Below are 19825 nucleotides of genomic sequence, written 5' to 3' on the forward strand. Positions count from 1 at the left end.
AAAGGCAATTGGCAAGTGTCACATTCAACCATCATGTTACTCCTTTAAGGAATTCCTTCGTTTTAATCTGGCTGTGAGTTGTACATTTTGATAAAGGTTGATCCAATAGGTTGTTCCGCCTATCAGCAAATTTGACAATTTAATTTATAATTGATATCTTTGATAATAATTATCAAATTAAGTCAAATAAATATATATCTTGGATAAGTGAGACGTTTTAATGCACTTGGGTTCGGGATTCAGATAGCCAAACGTTAAACGAGAGTGTTAGCTGTTGAAACTGCTGGCTTTTAGGGCATACACATATTTTGCTCAATCCTCACTTCCCTGGTGTTATTATGTCACTATTCCTCAGGCTTGGAGCCTGGAACCAATAATTAGGAATGGGAGAATTGGAGCCAAATCCCAGATTGGTTGGAGGTGTCACGTTTTATTAGTGACTCCGTTTCCAGTAGATAGTCTGAAATAAGCTATGCTTGTGACCCTGGTTGTGGCCATCTTCTGATTGAATAAGTAAATATAATGCAAGTTTGGCTGTGGTATTACTATGTGGAATTCTGAGGTTTCTTATGAAAGCACATTCTAGTGTGGTGTTCTCATCAATGCCCCCAAGCCAGTTCTGTCAGTGCTGATCTCTCCTCTTCCTCTGAGCAGCTTTACAACGAGCTGTTCAAAAACAACGCCAACCGATCCGAGGCAGCTGAGAAGAAGCACAACCAGAACTATTTCATGGAGATGATCACGGTGGAGGGGGTCTACGACTACCTAATGTACATGGGTACGTGGACAAGAGGGCAGGGCAGTGCAGTGGATCCGACGCTGGACTCCACAACCAGAGAGGGTTGTTGGTTTGAGTTGGGGTGTGCCTGTTTTACCCTTGAATACCTTACAGAGCTTGCATTGCTTAAATAAATATCTGGCACTATATAATGATAATATTTGCACAAAAAACCCTAAAAATGCAAAAGATATAGGGTTCCATATGGTTTGGAAAATTAGGTTTCCAAGGGTCCTAACTGACAGGGACCCTCAAAAAGTTCTGCTGTAATTGTGCAGAGATGGGCTGACCTGGGGTGGTGGGGCCCAATGTGAGATCTTTTCAAAATTCCTGATGCTTCCCCTGTATATCGAACACACTATATTCCTTCAGATCAGGTATCCAGCAGACATGCATCAAGTGCATTTATATAAGCAGTTCTGTTGACAGGCATAATAACATGAAAGCACAGAACTTAAGCAGAATGAATCTCTGTGTGAGAATTAAAAAGAAAAAAATTATGAAGATTGGGTAGATCATATCATAGCCCCTAGTTGTGGGTCTGGGCTGGAAATTTAGGTCTTGAATCTTGCTGACAACCTCTGTGAGGAACTTGACTGCCTTGACTGTCGGCGATGTCTTTGACAGGACGCGTGGTGTTCCACATTCCTGATTGGCTGCACCACCTGTTGATGGCTGGGCGGATACTGCTGAAGAACACTCTGGAGGCGTACACAGATCACTGCCTGCAATACAAGCTGGACCAGCTCCTCCAGGAGCACCGCGTGGTCTCTCTCATCACACTGCTTAGAGGTACGGTTTCTACATGAGCACCGCATGATCTCTCCTCAAACTGCTCAGAATTATGGTTTCTCCACAAGCACCACATGGTCTCTCCTCAAACTGCAAGGAGGCGTGGCTCTTCCAGGAGCACTGAGTGGTCTCTCCTCACACTGCTCAGCAGAATGGTTTCTTCATGAGCACCACATGGTCTCTCCTCACACTGCTCAGAAGTATGGTTTCTCCATGAACACCGAGTGGTTTCTCCTCACACTGCTTGGAGGTATGGCTTCTTCAGGAGCACAGCCTGGTCTCTCTCAATTCACTGTTCAGCGCTACGGCTCGGCCGCTCAACGTGTTAGACACAGGGAGTCCTCGGTAGAGTAATCATTTGGGGAATGAAGATCCGCATTCACTGGTATATGTAAATATTTTCTAAAGACGCACAAACAAAATAGTTCTGATCTTACATTAATGTAATTTGTTCCCTAACAGAAATCATTTAGACTTACCCACTTCTGTTTTGGCTGAATAAACCTGTTGGCTAACAAAAGAGCACAACCCTTTCTTTTGAAAATGTGATTTTGATAGGAACATGTATTCACATCTGCTGGATAGTAGGTGTCCATTGCATCATTACCGCTCCCCGTGCTACACAGTGCTGCACTCCATAGTCTTGGAGTGTTAATCAGGGCTGCGTTTCCGAGTTTCGATGTACCTAAACGTTTTATGAAGGTTTCTAAGGTATACCTTTAAAATGGAAACCACCTTTTTTACGAGTGTTTCCCAGACTATACATTAACAGTTCCCTTAAGAGATACTTCCAAAGGTACGTCGTAAGTTGGAGCTGGCCTTCACTGTGGTGCTGAAAAGTTTATCAATCGATGCCAAGCGAATCGGTTGTCTCACTTGTAAAGGCTTATGAATGACGTTTTAATATAATCATTTTACATCAATCTAATATTGCAGAAGAGGAAGCTATGCCTACTAAAGATCATCTGCTAATCTCTTCAAGAGTCAAGACGAGACCTTGTGATAGTTTCAATAAATACGTACATATAGGCTACAAAAGATAAAATAAAGAGCATCAATCGGGACATATAGGCCATAGTCTGGGACTTCTTGGAAGCCCAGTAAAAACGGGTTTTATATTTTTAATAAACCGGCGGTTTGTTCCAAGTCAGTGTGATCATTGACTCACCCACAAACAAACTAATTTCTACAGGGTATGCAGTCAGGAAAGCCATATCCTCAGTTAACTCCACTACGTATAAATAAATAAAAACTTTCTTTTTTTCCGCACAAATTGGATTAGTATTATGGATAGGCCCTATACTTAATTACCATCATGATGGGAATAGACAGGTGAAATGACAACATTCTCATGACGTGCTATGCACAGAAACGTTGATTGGATAATTAATTTTCGTAAAGTTAATATTAAACTGTATGTCATTTTCGCATGCAGATGTGCTACTAGATGCGGACTGTAGTACAACTGTTGATTTGAAAGCAAAATGTTGGCATAATAAGGCTAAAACTGTGACAGGATGAGCGGAACACATCGCTAAAGGACAGCTTACGAGTGCCTCAGACCACCCTTTTAAAGGTATACCTTTCAGAAGGTATACCTTAGCTAAGGAGACGCTGAGAAACAGCTCGAGCCCGAAAGGAAGACCTTAAGGTATACCTTACGATGCATGTAGCGCTAAGGAGACTCTGGGAAATGCAGCCCAGGCTGATATAAGCATCAACCTGTGGAATTATTATTATGTGGGTTTCCATAAACATTATTCTTTCTTCATGCATGGTCACATCACTCAGGATAAATTAAGTAAAGAGCAGAATATTTCTTTCACCTCATTGGTATTTGTACTTTTTATCATTCATAACTTTTTGATCTTTCAGGAAATTTTTTTTTGTGTTGTCTTGAATCACCCCCTGCACTAAAGGTGTGATTGCAATGAACATGGTGATACACTGCAAGGCTTTAATTATGCAGCAGATTTTCACAGAGGAAATTATTCCTCTAGAAGTATGTATTCAAAAATAAATAGCAGAGATGGTGGAAGATTCTTCACTTTCCAATAATTCATTGATCAGACATAGAAAAAATTAACCTTGGTCCAGTACACATTTTCATCACTTGTAATGTGTGTTTGATATATTTTTAGCACGCTGAAGTAGGAAACCAGGGTGGGGGACATTTAGAGATAGTGTCTTGCCCTCCTTTCTGATAGCATATGTAACATTTCAGATGCAGTTTTCTGTGAGAACAGTGAACCCCGCTCATTTGAGGACAAGCAAAAGAGAGCCAAGGCCACGTTTGAAGAAATGATGCGCTACATTCCAGGTCGGTGCCCGAGTTCTCACACATACGCATACGGATTAGACTTCGGCCTCAACCACGGCCGCCACATAGCTTTTGGGCATGATTCCGTGTAATGCTGTAGGCCAAAAAACAGTGAAAAACCCAATGCTTCTGGGACCCATCATTAGAGGAATGATCTGGAAACAGGCCTCATTCCAGAACCAGTCCAGACAGGACCTCCAAACTTTCAAGAGCTAAGATTACATTTTATTCCCTTGAAATCAAACAATTTGCCGCTGTAACCCTGCCACATAATGAGTTTAAAAAACACATCTTTGAGGAAAAATGGAGTAAACAGTCTTGCTGATGGCATATTCCCGAGACATGGTGCATCAAAGGTATTTTACATGAAAGCATAAGGATTACAAAAAACAAAAACACACAGAGCCCAGAGATGCGGAGGGTGGGTTGTGCATAATTTTTCTCTCTGAAGAGTGAAGTCTCCTTGCTTCCCTGCAGGGGGCGCCATTCGCACACCCACAAACTTCATGTTGAGCTGCTGCTTTCTTCCCTTGCAGATTTCCTGGGGAAGTGCATTGGCGACGAGGCCAAGTACGAGGGGGTGCGGCTTCTCTTTGACGGGCTGCAGCAGCCAGTCCTCAACAAGCAGGTGAATGGCAGGAACTAGCCAATCCAGTTATTTGTTTAATTTTTTTTTCTTTTTTTACTTTAAATGCCTTTCTGTCCACTGTTCAGAATTTCCCAGTTGTTATGGTAGGCCCGTCCGATCACAACGTTAGCCTTTTGTTTCTGCTCTTACAAGGTTAAAGTCAATCATTATATGTGGGCTGATATGCTTCCGACTGAGCTCAAGGCCTTGTGTGACCTGAGAGCAAAAATATGTGAATGGTTGGCCTTGCTGTTCAACAACGGAGCTTAGTGTGCTGCTTGGGGGCAAGAAAAACACACAGGCAAATTGCAGGGAGCACACCTGCCATGTTGGATGAGTCGTCACTGACTATACAAACTAAATGGTCAGTATTATGAGACTTTGGAATAGCGCATACTTGCTTTTTGTGTTGTGATGGTAACCACATTTGAAAATGTGTGGCACAAAACAACTATTGCTGAAAAACAATTGAGCAGTGTATTAAATATACAGGATAATGCAAAGGGGACAGGTGTGGGTCCAAGTTGGAGACTGGCCTGAATGCTGGTTAATAGAGTACCAATTTGATATTGAGTCTGTCAAACATGCTGTCAAACAGATTTGTAAGTATTAAATGCCTGATTGATAGTCCCTGATTGCACCTTGTGATCTTTTTTATGCACCTTAAACTCTGATTCAGAATGTAGCTGTATAATAACCACACAGCCCAATTTAAATTAAATTTTAGCCAGTTTGAATGGGAATTGTGCAAGTCACTTCTGACACGTTGAGGTAAATCATATGTCAACATTATGTTTACGTTTTAGGGACTTTTGAAAAGTGTTGCGGTTATATGGTTAGTAATTTGAGTTGTATTTTACTCCACAGTTGACCTATGTCCTGCTGGATATTGCTATTCAGGAGCTTTTCCCTGAGTTAAACAAGGTAAATGTGGATCACTTAACATATATCTGCCTTTTTCCTCATGCACAGGTTTACAGAGCTGCTTGGCATCATTGAGAGCCTTAGCTAACATTTGTCCTTGTAATTTGTTGCTGTACTGAATGTTTGTTTAAGACAACCCTTAATGTTAAGGTAGCCCTGCCTTAAAGGCTTTGTTTGTACTAAGCCAAAGTCCCCTCTTCCGCAGGTGCAGAAGGAGTTTCCGCTCATGGCTCCTTGGATGTGAAGAGCAGGGGGACTTTTCTGGCTTCTCCTTGTCTGAAATCAGGCCTCCCAGATCCACGGGGTGCCCTGAGGGCTGGAGTGTGCGCGTGCTGCGTTTTGCCAAAGCCAGTTACCCAGTCTTCCTTCCTTATCCCAATTTCCCCACATTTTCGCCCAGGTTACATTTTCAAAAATGTTCCGTCGTACATTATCGTTTGTGTTCGGAGCACAAGTGTAATCTTCAGGTGTGATGTATAAGTTGTGGATAAAAAAGAGAAGGAAGTGCTTGGGCGCTGACTCAGCAAATGTAAGTTCCTGGAAAAACAGGAAACTGAAAACGCAGCCCTACAGGAATTCAGGAAGGGTGTGCAGTACACTTTGTAAAAATGGCATGAAAGAATCGTAACTCTGAGGCTCTCTGCACTGAGGCCTGTACTGTGACGAACTACCATCGTCATCGGCAGTCCTAAATGTACTGTAATTCATCATGGCCTGAGAACGGTAGCTGGTGCATACTTGTAAAAATGACAGAATAAGCTTTTTCATGTGGAACACGTGTCATGGCTATTAAAATATTTATTGCTGAAAATGGCAGATGTCCTGCATTTACTGTTAAGGCAGTCGTATGTGGAGGAGCCCTGCGGTCTGATATGGAGCTCAGACTGTGGCAGGACTGGCAGCCCTGCTGGGTGGTAAGTAATGTGGTGTGGCCGCGCCCAGGGAAGGGTGGGGGGGGGGGGGGGGGGGTCTCAATCAGCGGGACATCCGCGTGCCTCTTCGCACAACAGCAACACCTGCCGGCAGTCTGCACAGGGCAGTGTCATTATCTAAATTAGTGTTGACTCAGCACAAGCTTAATTGGTGGGCCATGGGGTGAAGAGCAGCAATGGCTTGGCATCACATATTTTGTTAGCAAGCCCGTCCAAACTGAAAGAAGCTTGCAGTGAAGTGAACTGACATAGACTGGCCATTCCAATCTGGAGAAATTCACATTTTCCTTTTCCATTTTTTCCCTTCTTTTTGTTCAAATTATTATATTTATTTTCTTTCATTCTTTTATCATTAAATGTTTTGTGTCCTCCAATCTCTCCTTTGTAAATAGTCTCCTCATAACGATGTCCCTTTCCTTATTTCTTACTTTTCTCTCCCCTTTATTTCTCTCACTCTGTTCCTTTTAAAACACAAATGGCAGTTGGTTATTTAGTTTTCATTCACCTCTTTTTGTGAAGTTTGAATTTGGCGCTTTTTATTATTAACCCTATAGTTATGGTGGACATACTATATATTTCAGAACCAGTGTTACTCTGCCACCCCTCCAGATGTGTATGTCACCTGCTTCAGTCAGTGAGCAGATGTGGGAGGGAGCTCAGTGATGGAATGTGACCTAAAAGGAGGTCAGAGCATAAAACTCTTGCCTTAAAAATAAATAATACCTTTGAGTTTTGCCAGGTGGTGTGGAAATTTCGAGAAACTTCCACATTTTCCAAGTGTGACTTGGTTTTGAGGCCAGTTTTCCCCATGCTGAGAAAAAGGAAAAAGCCTGAGAATGAGGTCTTCCGTTGTTGTGTTTCTGGTTCCGTTTATAGACCTGTGGTTTGGTGTCATGGGAGATTTCAAATATAAACTCTGGGTCGTGAGCTCATTACTTTGCATGCACAAATTTGCATTAACTAACATAGTTGTCAACATGAACTAATGGTGTACAAATACATCAGTTAAACATGACATTAACTCTTCATTAGTTAGAAGTTAACAGATACATTAACTGATGGTGCAGTTACACGATTACACATTTGGGATAAACTTATGAGTTAGCCATTAACAAATGCATGAACTGTTTATTTTTAATTCCAATATGAATTGGTATTGTAGAAGTACAAGTAATGTAGTTGTTAACATGAATTAATAATGTACAAATACATTAACAAGGCTGTACAGATTAACTTTTCAGTCAATAGTAGTTAACAACCACATAAGTTAATGTTATTTCAAATGACCTTATTGTAATGTGTTACCGCCTTTTCAAAATGACATTTCTCATGCAGGCGTGCCCTCAAAATGAATAGTGTGAATAGTATGAATAGTAAAACATAAGAATCTAATTCTTAAAAAAAAAAAAAAAAAAAAAAAATACACATTTCCTAATGATCAGGGCATGTATCACCAAGGATATGAGAATAGATTAGAGAATTTCTGTGCACTCATGCTGTATCTTGAGTTTTGTCAGGACTTTGCTAGTCACTCACAGACTTCTGTACTTTCATGCTTTTGAGGCTGTTTGAACATGGTCCCAGACCATGGGCACATACACAAAATGGTCCAGTAGCTCAAAAATGCATGCAGGTCCATGGACTCTTCCCACAATGCAATGTTCAGTAACGGCAGGACTGATACAGACTAATACCTTGCCTAGTGTAGCATATTGTGATGCAGACATTCTCACCACAACAAAACTAAGCACTGAACTGAACTAATTTTACACAGTCAAAGGCACGTTTTTGGCTGCACGGAGGTAGAACATTACTCTTTTGAATAATATTTTCACATCCTTTTAATTTTTTAATGTAATGCTATCTGACTTCAGTTTGCATTAATGGGATGTGCATGTCCATTTACTGTCCATATCTTCCAGATTTGTAATGAAAATGTTGTAAGATTAAAGGCAAACACAGTAAAATGTCCCATGTTCAATCAACTCTTACAAAGTACATATGGTCCATGTCACCTGGGGGTAAGGAAGGAGGGTTTAGACAGGGGTGAGAAGGAAGTGGGCAGAACACTCGGAACACACTTCTTTGCAATGAAAGATTTAGAACTGCTGCATCGCACGCACTCTGTTTGCGGGACTGAACTTCGTACACGAGCAGCCTCATGTATTGTGGGTCAAGAGAGGAATAGGCAAACGTGGCAGCAGGAATGGTTGTTGCTCAATAGCTTTTCACGTGAAGTCACTTAGCTAGCTAACATATATTTAGGTAATTCTGTGGAAAATAACAGGGAAGATATTAGGAAATCGCAGATGGTGGCAATGACCATTTCCAATACACCCTGGCCAATGTATCACACACACCATTCACTTACACACTCAAAGCTATGGGAAATTTAGAGTCTCCAATTAGCCAAGGCCCAGGCTGGATTTGAACCCAGGACCTTCCTGCTGTGAGGCGGCAGTGCTACCCACTGCAGTGGCAATGACAGTTTAGAGGGAAACTGGGCCTGAAAGATGCATTTTGACATTACCACGTTAATTAGGTTCTGTGGTTCCATATGGAGCCATTACAAATGCCAAGAGCATTTCTAAACAAAGTAAAGAAGCCAATAAAACTTGTTGCATTTAAAATGACTGATGCTTCAATTGATTGTGTTTTATGCAACGAAACATGGAAATTATCATTAAGTTAAATACATTTAACGCATTGGTAGTTATGCCATATTTGTTTCCATTTAATTATCTCAGACTTCATCATGCTCCTACTAATGTTATCAGGTTTACACTTCCCTAGCTCCGTTTCCAAACAAGTTGATTATAAACTCCGCAGACAGGTCTTTGAATCTTTATGATCGCCAGTTCTCAGACCTCACAAAGGCAGGGACATTTATTCAAACATCTTTCAAATGCAGGTGGACTTCAAATGAATACAGGTGAATCTCATTTAAGTTTTAGTGTCGTCACTCAGGAAAACTGCATTAAGAATTGCTTGCTTTTACATTTATATATACTGTAATTTCAACATAGAAAAATGTGAAATCCAAAGGAGATGAACAGGAACTTTGAATTGGTTGTGACATCAAATTCAGTTTTTAGATGTCCATTGTTACACAAAACCTATACAAATTGTAATATCCTGGTGCACAGTTGTCTGTGAGAGGAAAATGGCTGGCTAAACCTATCCTAAATACAAGCATGCATACAAATTAGACAATGCTATCTAGCCAACATCAATGACGTTAACTGACAAGCTGATTTCATGATAAACGATTTTTGATTTTGACTAAGCATGAAAAGAAAGCAAGCACATCAGGTGAAAGCATAAAAAACAAGTGACGGCTAAAACAACTTCCCGAATAACGGTAAATGTATGTAACACTATGAACTGCCTCCTTACCATTTAAATAGTAAATGTATTCAAAAAATAATCATAATGTGAAGCAGATAAAGAATACTTTTACATGTAGAGAATGTGTCCCTCCAAACTGTCCCCAAAACTGGGACACAAAAATGGGTTACTGAACTGAATTGTACTCATTACTAGTTATTTAATTTTTTGCTCTGAATCACAGGGCTGTTACGGAGATACTTTTCACTTCCTCCGTACAGCTTTTGACATTTTTTTGTAGTTGACAGTCCTGACACAAAACCGTATTTTTCAGAAAAGCATATGAATCAGTACCAGCCTATTATTTTAGGCTGAAAGCATGCATATACCCTGTAGGCAACAGTGTTCAAGCCATTTGCTTTTCCCTTCTTCACAAGAGTCAATTTTCTTTCTATTTTGGAACAAAAAAAAAGTGTTAGGAGACATGCCATCTCTGGGTAAAGAAAATAAGCAGTGGGGAAAAAGGCAACGTGATATTTTTATGTCCCGGTACCACAAGGGAAAAAAAGAGGCTGACCCTTCCCACCAATCCCATTATTCTAAGATTAGGGCTTTGAGAGGTGATCCCTCCTGTCGGACAAGCAAGGATTAATTAAAAATATGTTTCTGTTCTGAATCCAGCGGTTCCAACAGTCAATGTCCTTGGTAAAATGTTCAGCACTCTGAATACTGAACCAAGTGATATTGCATGCTAGAACCCCTCACTTAACCTACATGTAAAATATATTTTATTTGATTTAATTTAATAATTATGTTTAAAATCACCAAATTCATTGATAGGTCAGCCTACAGTGCACTGGTGGAATCAACCCACAAGTCAAAACAAGCTCTATACCAGGTTTTAAGATTAAATAATTGAATTCAATAAGAAGCAGTCAATTATATTAATTAATTGAAAACATACATTCTTTATTGAATGCAGGCATTCTACTTCTAAATTACACAACAGAAGACATACAGCAAAACATTAAACAACTAACCTAGAAATACCAGAAAATAGAGAGAGAGAGACGGATCAGCCAGACCTTGCCAAAGTATCACCCACTTCCAGTATAAGCGCCACAAGGAAACCAGCTAAAAGCACACAACCAAGGAACCACCACCAAAATAAAAAGCGGAAAACTTCTTCTTCAAGGCTCCGACACCAACGCAACACACACACTTTTTCCAGTGGCAATCTTAAATACCTTACCCAGCATGACTTGAGGACGTTTGCCCTGATTGGGTGATGCCGCGTTAAGGTTTAGGAGAGAAGGGAAGGGGGGTCAGACTAATTTATGGCAAGGACTGACCTACCTAAATATTGCATTCAAACTAAAAGTAATGGGAAAGGGAAATGTTAGGCATGTAGGGTCTCCGACCCCCGATATGGTGTCCTGTGTCATCTGGTTTGTCTCTTCTGAGGAGGTGAGACCCATAGATTGTCAGCCTAGATTAGTGTATCAGTGGAATTTAAAATCGCCCCAGTCACATTTGCTTTGATGCTTGTGATGGGGAGGCCAGGCCACATTCTTATTCACTGTTTTCCTCTCAAAGGCCAAAATCTAAACACTACATATCCTACACTCGCATCCGCCTCACCCAGCGTGAGTGACCTCGGTGGACCCTGCAGTGATGTTTCATTTCCCAAGCAAACCCAAATAGTTCTTTAAGACTACATTGTACAAAACAGCACAGGAGTGTTCCACATTGTGTCTCCTCTAGTGTTTACATCAGATGAAACACAAGCACAACCAAGACTACAGATTAATCAGTATCTATATATGGTACTCTGCCACTAAAAATCTTTCATCCAAAATCATCTTGTATTAGCTTGTAAATGGCACTACCATGCCACAGCCACAGTTTGTAACAGCCATTATACCCAATTGCTAAATCAAGCACAGAACCCACTAAGCCTCTTAAACCATTAAACACACAAATTTCTTACTACAGTGAAAATGCACTGTAACAATGCCTAAGGTCAGAATTTTTGGGAGCAAATGCAACTGTAATAAAACCATTATCCTGTCACATGCAGCAAAACAAATCTCTTACACTTTGCACTTCACAGAGATGTATTGATCTTTATGTTAGCACTTTGATATATGTGGAGTGCATGCCCCGAACATGCCTTTCATTGACCCCGGTAACTCTGTGATTGCATAAGTGCGCACAGACACCTTCATTGGGACTTATGTGAAAGATACACTTGCTTTGTAAGGGCAAATAAAGTTCTGTTGTACTCTATTTTTCCACTGTAGGCATTTCTTTGGTAAAAAATGTCAAGCAGGAGCCTGCATTATTTGTGTCAGTATGGTTACTGTCTTTCAAGATCAGCACCATAGAGAGCAGTGCTAGCCAAGTGGCTAATGGAATACTGACTACAGAGTATATGGTTGTCTAGGCAACCGAGGAAGCAGTAGGCCTTTTGAAAAATACATGAATTGAAAAATACTTTCTGTATTCTGTATTCCTTTTGCAATTTAGCTTAGCTGCCTTCACTGTTAAAAAGCTGAAAAGACAAAGCTAGTATTTGTAATTATTGTGGCCTACCAATATTAACTAATTAAAATGATATTCAACAAAATACAGCTACAACAGCCATGAGACCTGACATCACAAGGCAGAAATCAGCTAGAATTCTAAAAGCCATAAAAATATTATGTTTTAAAAGTTCTGTGTATTATGACATCACAAGTGTCACTACATGCAACTCTGCAGTTCAATTATTCACCATTGCTATTCTTAACGCAAGCTGACAGATTGTATTGGTTACATTACTGATTTAATGTATTAATTTACTTTACTATTTTCAAAAATTGTTACTAAATATATACGTATTGTAGCACGTAAGTATGCCACCCAACGTGTTTCCGCGTTGGTGGCTGTTTATTTTCCCTCTTTTCCTTTTTTTTTTCTTTTTCCTCACAAATTCAGCATTTTCCAACGTTGGTAAGTAGAGGGTTGCATTTGTTTAATTTGAATGTAAAACTGCTGGTCCTGGTTATTTGTCTGAACTGTGCAGTGTGCCAACTTTTGGTTTCTAGGAAGTACTGTGGTTTAACAGATGGGTTTCTTCTATGTTATTAATCAGCATTGAAATATGAATTTCTTGTATAGCCTGAAAGAACTGCCAGATATTAACACCGAACAACAAACTAATGCTGAAATCATTCCATATGATGCTACTTATGCTAGATATCAAGAAATGATTAGCCTAATAGACAATTAATTATGGGAAATTGTTTTTGTATCAAGATATAGGATACATGGACCTTATGGACCTTTAGCTGACTGTATTAGAAAAGTTCATTATTATCACAGACTTCCAATTGATGATTTGATTTGTTCATCTTTGCATTCACAGTGATATAGCGGTAATGAATATCAGTATAGTGACTCTATAATAATAATAATAATAATAATAATAATTAAGAAATACAGTTACCTATAGCCATCTTTCCATATTGGTTCAAGAAATGTACCTTCCAACCAGCTTAATAATAACGAGCTTTATGTTGTATGTATGGTTGAAATATCCTGGCCTACATATCAATTTTCCAAAAGGGAATGTAAAGTACATTGTTTTTCCAGCATTTATAGACAAAGAAAAGGTGCTGATCACTGAATTGTGATTTTAGCAATATTTCATCTGTAATCAATACGATTCTTTCCTTTGCCCAGTGCTGAATTCCCTGACAATCCCTACCTTCTCCAAAGAGGTATTTCTTTGGCTGTCTGACAAGGTAATTTATACTACTTTCTGAAGGCTTTATTATTCATTACAGCATGGTGATATTTGATGCATTAATATGAACAAAAAGCAATTGTTAATTGTGCATTCATACCATGTTACCATTTTATGAGATTTTAATTAGATAAGGTGGGATTTCTTGACTGAGAAACTATAGTAATGAAGGGGATCAGTGTGTATTTTAACTGATGGAGACTGACCTATTGTGTGCCACACTGAGGCATTATAAAGTCATTAAAGTTGATTCAGTTTGATGGACAAAGGAAAAAATACTGCCGTAATAAGATGTGTACAAGTTGACCCAGTTGAAGTGCAGTCCTCTGACCTGGGAAGGTTTTGTGAATCTTGTTCAGCTCATCACCCAGCTCCCAGAGGGTCGGAGAGCGGGCCCAAACTGGGAAGAGATTAATATACTTCTGCTGAACGTAGCATGGGTGTTGATAGTGTGGAGGACAGCACTGACGGTAAGCTTGTTTCACTATGTTTGCTGTCTGCAAATAGTCTCAGAGCTCTTCACTGTGATGGCACGATCAAAACTTGTCAGGTTGTTGAGCAAATCTTCACCAGTGCCTTTGCATGCAATGAAGGTGTTGTCATTGACTATGTTTTTTACTATTAATTATTTTTTCCTCTCTATTCTCCTGCTTGTTGCCCCCAGGTTAAAAGCTGGATACACCAATGTAAGTTTAAACAATTCTTTGAGCACATTGGTATATTTCATCTTAGGTGACTGATTACTTGTGTTCCAGCCCTCTTGTTTCAGTGTAACATTTCTTCCTACTCTGGTTTTCAATTTGTTTAGGGACAAAGAAAAAAGTGGAACGACTGTCTGCAGAAAGAAATACTGCTCTTAATAAGATCTCGGACCTGAATAAAAAAGTAAGTTTCGGAAACCCCTTTACTGTATATGTTGGTTTGGGCATACCTTCAACTAACCTTTTTCTTATGCTTGTCAATTTCAGAAAGAGGACATTGAAGACCATCTGAAGAGGATTAAAAGAACTGTGACCACCATAATAACTGACAACAAGCTTCTTAAGGTAAAGTGAGAACATTGTGAACACCGCCAAAAATGTACAATTGTGCGAGACCAAAATATTTATCTGAAATATCTTGAACTGTCTGCATGTAATTCATGGCTGAATTGTGATTGGCAAGAGAAAAAAGAAATATCAATAATAAAATTAGCAACAATAATAATATTAACAATAATAGCAATAATAATTATGAGCATTTCTATTTACACAATTTCTTTTTCAAAAAGGCTTCTTGCAAGGCCCATGAAGTTACAACTTTGAAATCGGCTAAGGTGAACCGCAGACTAAAACTGAAGGTGAAAAACTTAGAAAAAGAGGCAGAAATAATCAACAACATGCTGAAGATGACTGCCAAACTGCTTCAGCGGAGGGAGAGCAGTCTACAGCAGTAAGTTTGAAGCTTAGGGAATATTTAAGGTGACAGCGAAAACAATCAAGTTCAGGACAACGGTTTTATACATTGGTAAATACATGAGAAATACATTGGTAGATACATGTAAGGAATGAAATTAGTTATAACTATCTTTGTACTGTAATTTTTTTTCTAACTTTTTGGTGAGTGAGACATTTAGTTATGGGACATAATACATATATTTGAGAAGTACAGCAGTTGTGATCAGAAAACAATGAGTTGTGCAGTCAAGGTCTTAACACCCCATGGTCTCAGTCTCCAGTGGTCTCTGTCTCTCAGGAAACTGGCTCAGGAGAAGACCTTTCACCAGGAGACAGCGACTAACTTGAACTCCAAGCTTAAGGCCTTCCAAAAGGACATGATTCAAATCAACATGGAGCGAGAAAAGACAGAAAATGCACACAAGATCCAGGTAAATAAGTCAATTTGTCCTTTTCCTGTTACATGAATCGCATCTATTTTTATGGACTTCGTATGCATACTGTGTAGGTTTTGGGAAAAACTGTAATCATTTGGTTTCCTTTGCTTGTCCAATTTAGATCAAGGAACTCGAAGAACAGTCCTCAGACATGGAAAGACTGCTTAACGCTGCCAAATTGGAAAGTGAAAAGCTGAGGGTAAGAAGCTGAAATGGGCCTTTGGCCCAAGTGCCAGCATCGTCAATAATGCTTTGCTAACATAATGTTCATGTGAGTCCTGACTGAAAGTCGAGTGTTTGCCATGCAGAAGTTCCTACATTTGCATTTTCATATTTAAAACAGGAATCTTTCAAGGCCTTCCAAGTACAGACCACAACCTCAACTGAGGAGATGATTCGGCTAAAGACAAGTCTAGACCAGGACCGTAAAACTCACCAAGATGAGATTAACGCCCTCAAGAACAAATTGGAGATGATCACCAGCTTGGCCCAAGAGAAGGAGACCACTTTACAGCAGTAAATACTGAGCAAACTGTCATGTGAAAACTGGGCTTTAAAGTGATTAGCATAAAAATCAAGTCCATGCTAATGGTGTTCTTATAATTTTTTTTTTTATTTGTAAAGATATTGATTAAAACAACTGATACCCAATGTCCTGGAAAATGTAACTAATAAATACAGTCTTAACTCCTCTAGATTAAGGCAAGCAGCATTCCAGAAACTCCGTCTTTTTAATAAAAATTCATATTTTTTCCCCAAACTACGAGGAGGATATCTTTAGTTTTGGGACAAAATCAAGACATTTAAAAAGTACAGCAGTTGTGATCAGAAAATAATGAGCCTTGCAGTCAAGGTCTTAATGCCCCATGGTCTCTGCCTCCTGTGGTCTCTGTCTCTCAGGAAACTGGACCAGGAGCAGACCCTTCACCAAGAAACAGAAAATAAATTAAGCTCCAAGATTAAGGCTTTGGAGCTGGACATAAAGGAAATGAGCATGGAGCGGGAAAAGATAGGAGATTCACACAAGTCTGAGGTGACCAAGTCCGGCTAATGCTACTGTAGTACTTCTGTCACTCTTGCCTAATGTTTTGGATTTCTTGTAATAAAACAGATTTTGGACCAACTGTAATCATTGTGTTCCCCTTTACTGTCCAATTTAGATCAAGGAACTCCTAGCACATTTGGTGAACAGAGATAAATTGGTTTACACAACCCAATTAGAAAAAGAAGAGCTGAAGGTAAGAAGCTGTGCCAACATTGTCAATAATGCTGCACTGTTATCATCTGTCATGCCTGAAAAAATAAATAAAATGCTCACCATGCATCAATCTCTGTTTACACAATTTCACATTAAAAAAAGGAGTCTTGCAAGGCTTTCGAAGTAATGACAACAAATTTGGCTGAGGAGATGATGGGGCTGAAGTCGAGCATCGAGCAGGAGCATAAAGCACACCAAGATGAGATGAACACGCTCCGGAACAAGCTTGACATGATGTCCATCCAGATGCAGGAGAAGGAGACCACTTTCCAGCAGTGAGTTTCAAGCAAAAATGTCACAGGGAAGTAGGAATAAAAATCACTCTTCATTATAGAACGTAGGTCAGTTTTGATGAGCATCAGCTTATTGCACACACAAACGTGCCCTTCCCATGATTTTGGTGAGTTAGCAATTTTAGCTGCGGTGACAGTTTAAAGAAATCTCAGAATTTTTTTCTTCTGAGATTCATCTGAGCATCTGTGCCAAATTTATACCTCCAGTTATTACAGTAGTTGCAGACAGCAACAACTGGTCGGAGACCTTATGCAAATACAATGCCATGGTGGAAGAAATCTTGTCTCATCAAAGCATGTAGGCTACATGATACAGTATTTGAAGGAAACATGAATTATGGGCTAAAATAATGAGTTGTGCAGTACAAGTTGTACTGAATCCCAAGGATTCTTATGTTACAGGAAACTGGTTGAAGAGGAGGCCAGAACAGCCCAAACAAATTTGAAATTTGCAGAGTATAGAGAGGAGATTAAGACGGTCACCAAAGAGCGCCAGCGTTATCTGAAGAATGAAGTGAGCCAATTTTCCAGAACTAATAATAATGATATAATAGTGTTATTTCATATTCTAGTGTCCTTAGTAGCAGTTTATTTAGGTTGTAACCATTTCAAGCAGCTTTCTTTTTAGTGATTTTCATGAGCATAGTGTACTATACATATCCAACATAAAACGTCTGTTGACTTAATTACTAATTACAGCAAATGTATTTTCCCCGGTGTTTCATTGTGAGAGCTAATTAACAGGAGATACACTGCAGCCATAACCACTACATTATGCAAGTGCTTAAGTTTATATTCCGTATTCATCTTCATGGTTTTTGTTCAAACTTACATTCAATCAGTCAGATCTTGAAAAATTATTCAAATTCATCCAGGGAAGTTCAGTGTTGGAACTCTTTTGTTTTTATTGCAGATACAACTCTATCAGGGCAGAGCAAAGGATAATCTGGTAAGACTAACACAATCACATTTTTAAGAGCAGGTTTGCAATTTAATGTATCTGACCACAGCTGAATGCTAATTCCTCTCCCTTTGCCTCCAGATGGCTTACCGTGACAGTGCCCAAAAGCTGACCAGGGAAAGGCAAAAGACGGGCAACCTACAGAGGAGGTGGGTTTAGTCACCACAGAATTCTTTAGAAACGAGTTTGTGACAAATGCTGAGACGAAAACTGACAATGGATGAATTATTAAATTAGTGAGAAGCTGGTTATCGCCATTGACAGGATGGTCCTCAACTCTAAACTCAAACTTGGTTTATACTTTTTGCTGAGCTAAATGGCTAAAGGTTCGTGTAGGGTAGAATTGAGGTCATCTGAATGCCTGTGCTTTTATTGGTTCTCAGGCTGGATGAGCTGAATGAAAAGCTGTCTCAGACATCTCAGGCACCCTCTTATGGGAAACGTGAGTTCTGAGCCCGACTGAGTAGCTCATCCTGCTAAGATGCTGGGTTCCAATGTGTGTCACCCCATGTTCTGGGATATCCACGATAGCACAAAATTGTCCAAAATGTCACCCAGGGAAGGTTTCAGTTTGCAGGATAGTCCTGGTATTATTGTAAGCAAGCAACTGTTGTTGATCAGGCAGGTGCAGTCTGATACCAGACTCAAATCTGTTCCTTATACTTTGATTTGATAATTTCAAGATTTATTTAATATTTGATTTACATTTCTTACATTGACTTTTCCCTGGTCATTTGTTTTATCTGTCACTTCTAGATGACGCTGCTCAGAGTCATTGTCAGTTCATTCCAAGAAGATCGGTGAGTTTTCTGACTTTATCTCAGTATCTACGCATAGCACTGTGATGCATTCATTTCATTACTCATAATTGCTGATGCATCTTAATTGCTGGTGCTGAGATAATTTGCATCAACATGCTTATTTTAATAGTTTTGTTTATGTTTGAATTAGCCAATTATTGGCCTGGTCTGACAATGAGCATTTGTAAAATGTTTAATTTCTTATCCTTAATTCATTTATTTGATCAAAAACTAATGTGAATTCTTTTTTTCCTTCAATTGAAAGGATGTGGATCAGGACTCAAGGCAGCGACATGAGAGACAGCCAGCCTCCAGAGCCCGTAGAGGAACACAAAAATATTTTTATGATAAAAAATATGATTATTAATTAATGTAATAATTATTAATATTAATGTTCTAAGTATCCTATAGAAATGGTAGTAAAACATGATCTAGAAGAGAGGTAAATAATTTGGCTTCTGAAAAAATGATGGATGTTTCTGATTACCCCCAGCTGGCCCGGTGCCAGTGACCAGTATTCCGTTAAGGCGGTTGGTGATCCTAGACCTTTTTCAGGGGTGTATTTCCAGCCATGTCTCTTTCCGCGGTGGTAAATGTTGCATATGGTAAGTTCTTATAACCCCAATGGACATTGAATTTAGAAACTGCTGTCTAATTATAATCATTTTAAACAGACTGAGGGGAAAAGGAGGTTAAAAATGTATAAATGTTTTAAGGATTTAAAAAAACAAGTTAGCTTAAGCTCTATTGGTCCTTTTTAAATGTTACTGTATAAGCATGTAGAAGGATTAGTTTTGAGTCACTTGTGATATTCTAAATTATTTAGAAATTTTGAGATATACAAATATATATTGCAGAAAAGTTATTTTTGAGAAAACCTTTGAAACAAGTAGCACAGGACCTTGCTAAATTACAGCAGAAATGAAAAAGAATTATTGAACAACTTGTTTCTGGAAGATTATGGTTAAGTGTAAGGTTTGAGTATAATGCAAATACAAATTTAGAGAATAAATGTGTTCAGAAAGTGAGCAAAAAAAAAAATGAAACAAATAGCAAAGGACAAAAATTTTCAACAAAAGGTATAAAAGATTCATGTGTTTAAATGCATGAAGCAAGCTGGACCAACATTAGTTAAAAGTGATGATGCAC

At 39.1% G+C, this 19825-nt stretch overlaps 1 protein-coding gene across 4 annotated transcripts in view; it reads left to right on the plus strand.

Annotated features, from left to right (window-relative positions):
• The window catches only part of LOC118232088 (sorting nexin-14-like), a 30937-nt gene extending 24684 nt beyond the window's left edge, over positions 1-6253 (plus strand). For all 4 annotated transcript variants that reach the window (XM_035426695.1, XM_035426715.1, XM_035426705.1 and 1 more), the window contains 6 exons: positions 655-778; positions 1406-1570; positions 3795-3890; positions 4427-4518; positions 5386-5442; positions 5648-6253. In XM_035426695.1, the coding sequence (XP_035282586.1) occupies positions 655-778; positions 1406-1570; positions 3795-3890; positions 4427-4518; positions 5386-5442; positions 5648-5686 (573 nt within the window). In that variant the 3' untranslated portion in view covers positions 5687-6253. The remainder of the gene's footprint in view (positions 1-654; positions 779-1405; positions 1571-3794; positions 3891-4426; positions 4519-5385; positions 5443-5647) is intronic.
• The last annotated feature ends 13572 nt before the right edge of the window (positions 6254-19825 follow it).

The sequence above is a fragment of the Anguilla anguilla genome, chromosome 1 (assembly GCF_013347855.1).
Source record: "Anguilla anguilla isolate fAngAng1 chromosome 1, fAngAng1.pri, whole genome shotgun sequence".
NCBI lineage: Eukaryota > Metazoa > Chordata > Actinopteri > Anguilliformes > Anguillidae > Anguilla > Anguilla anguilla.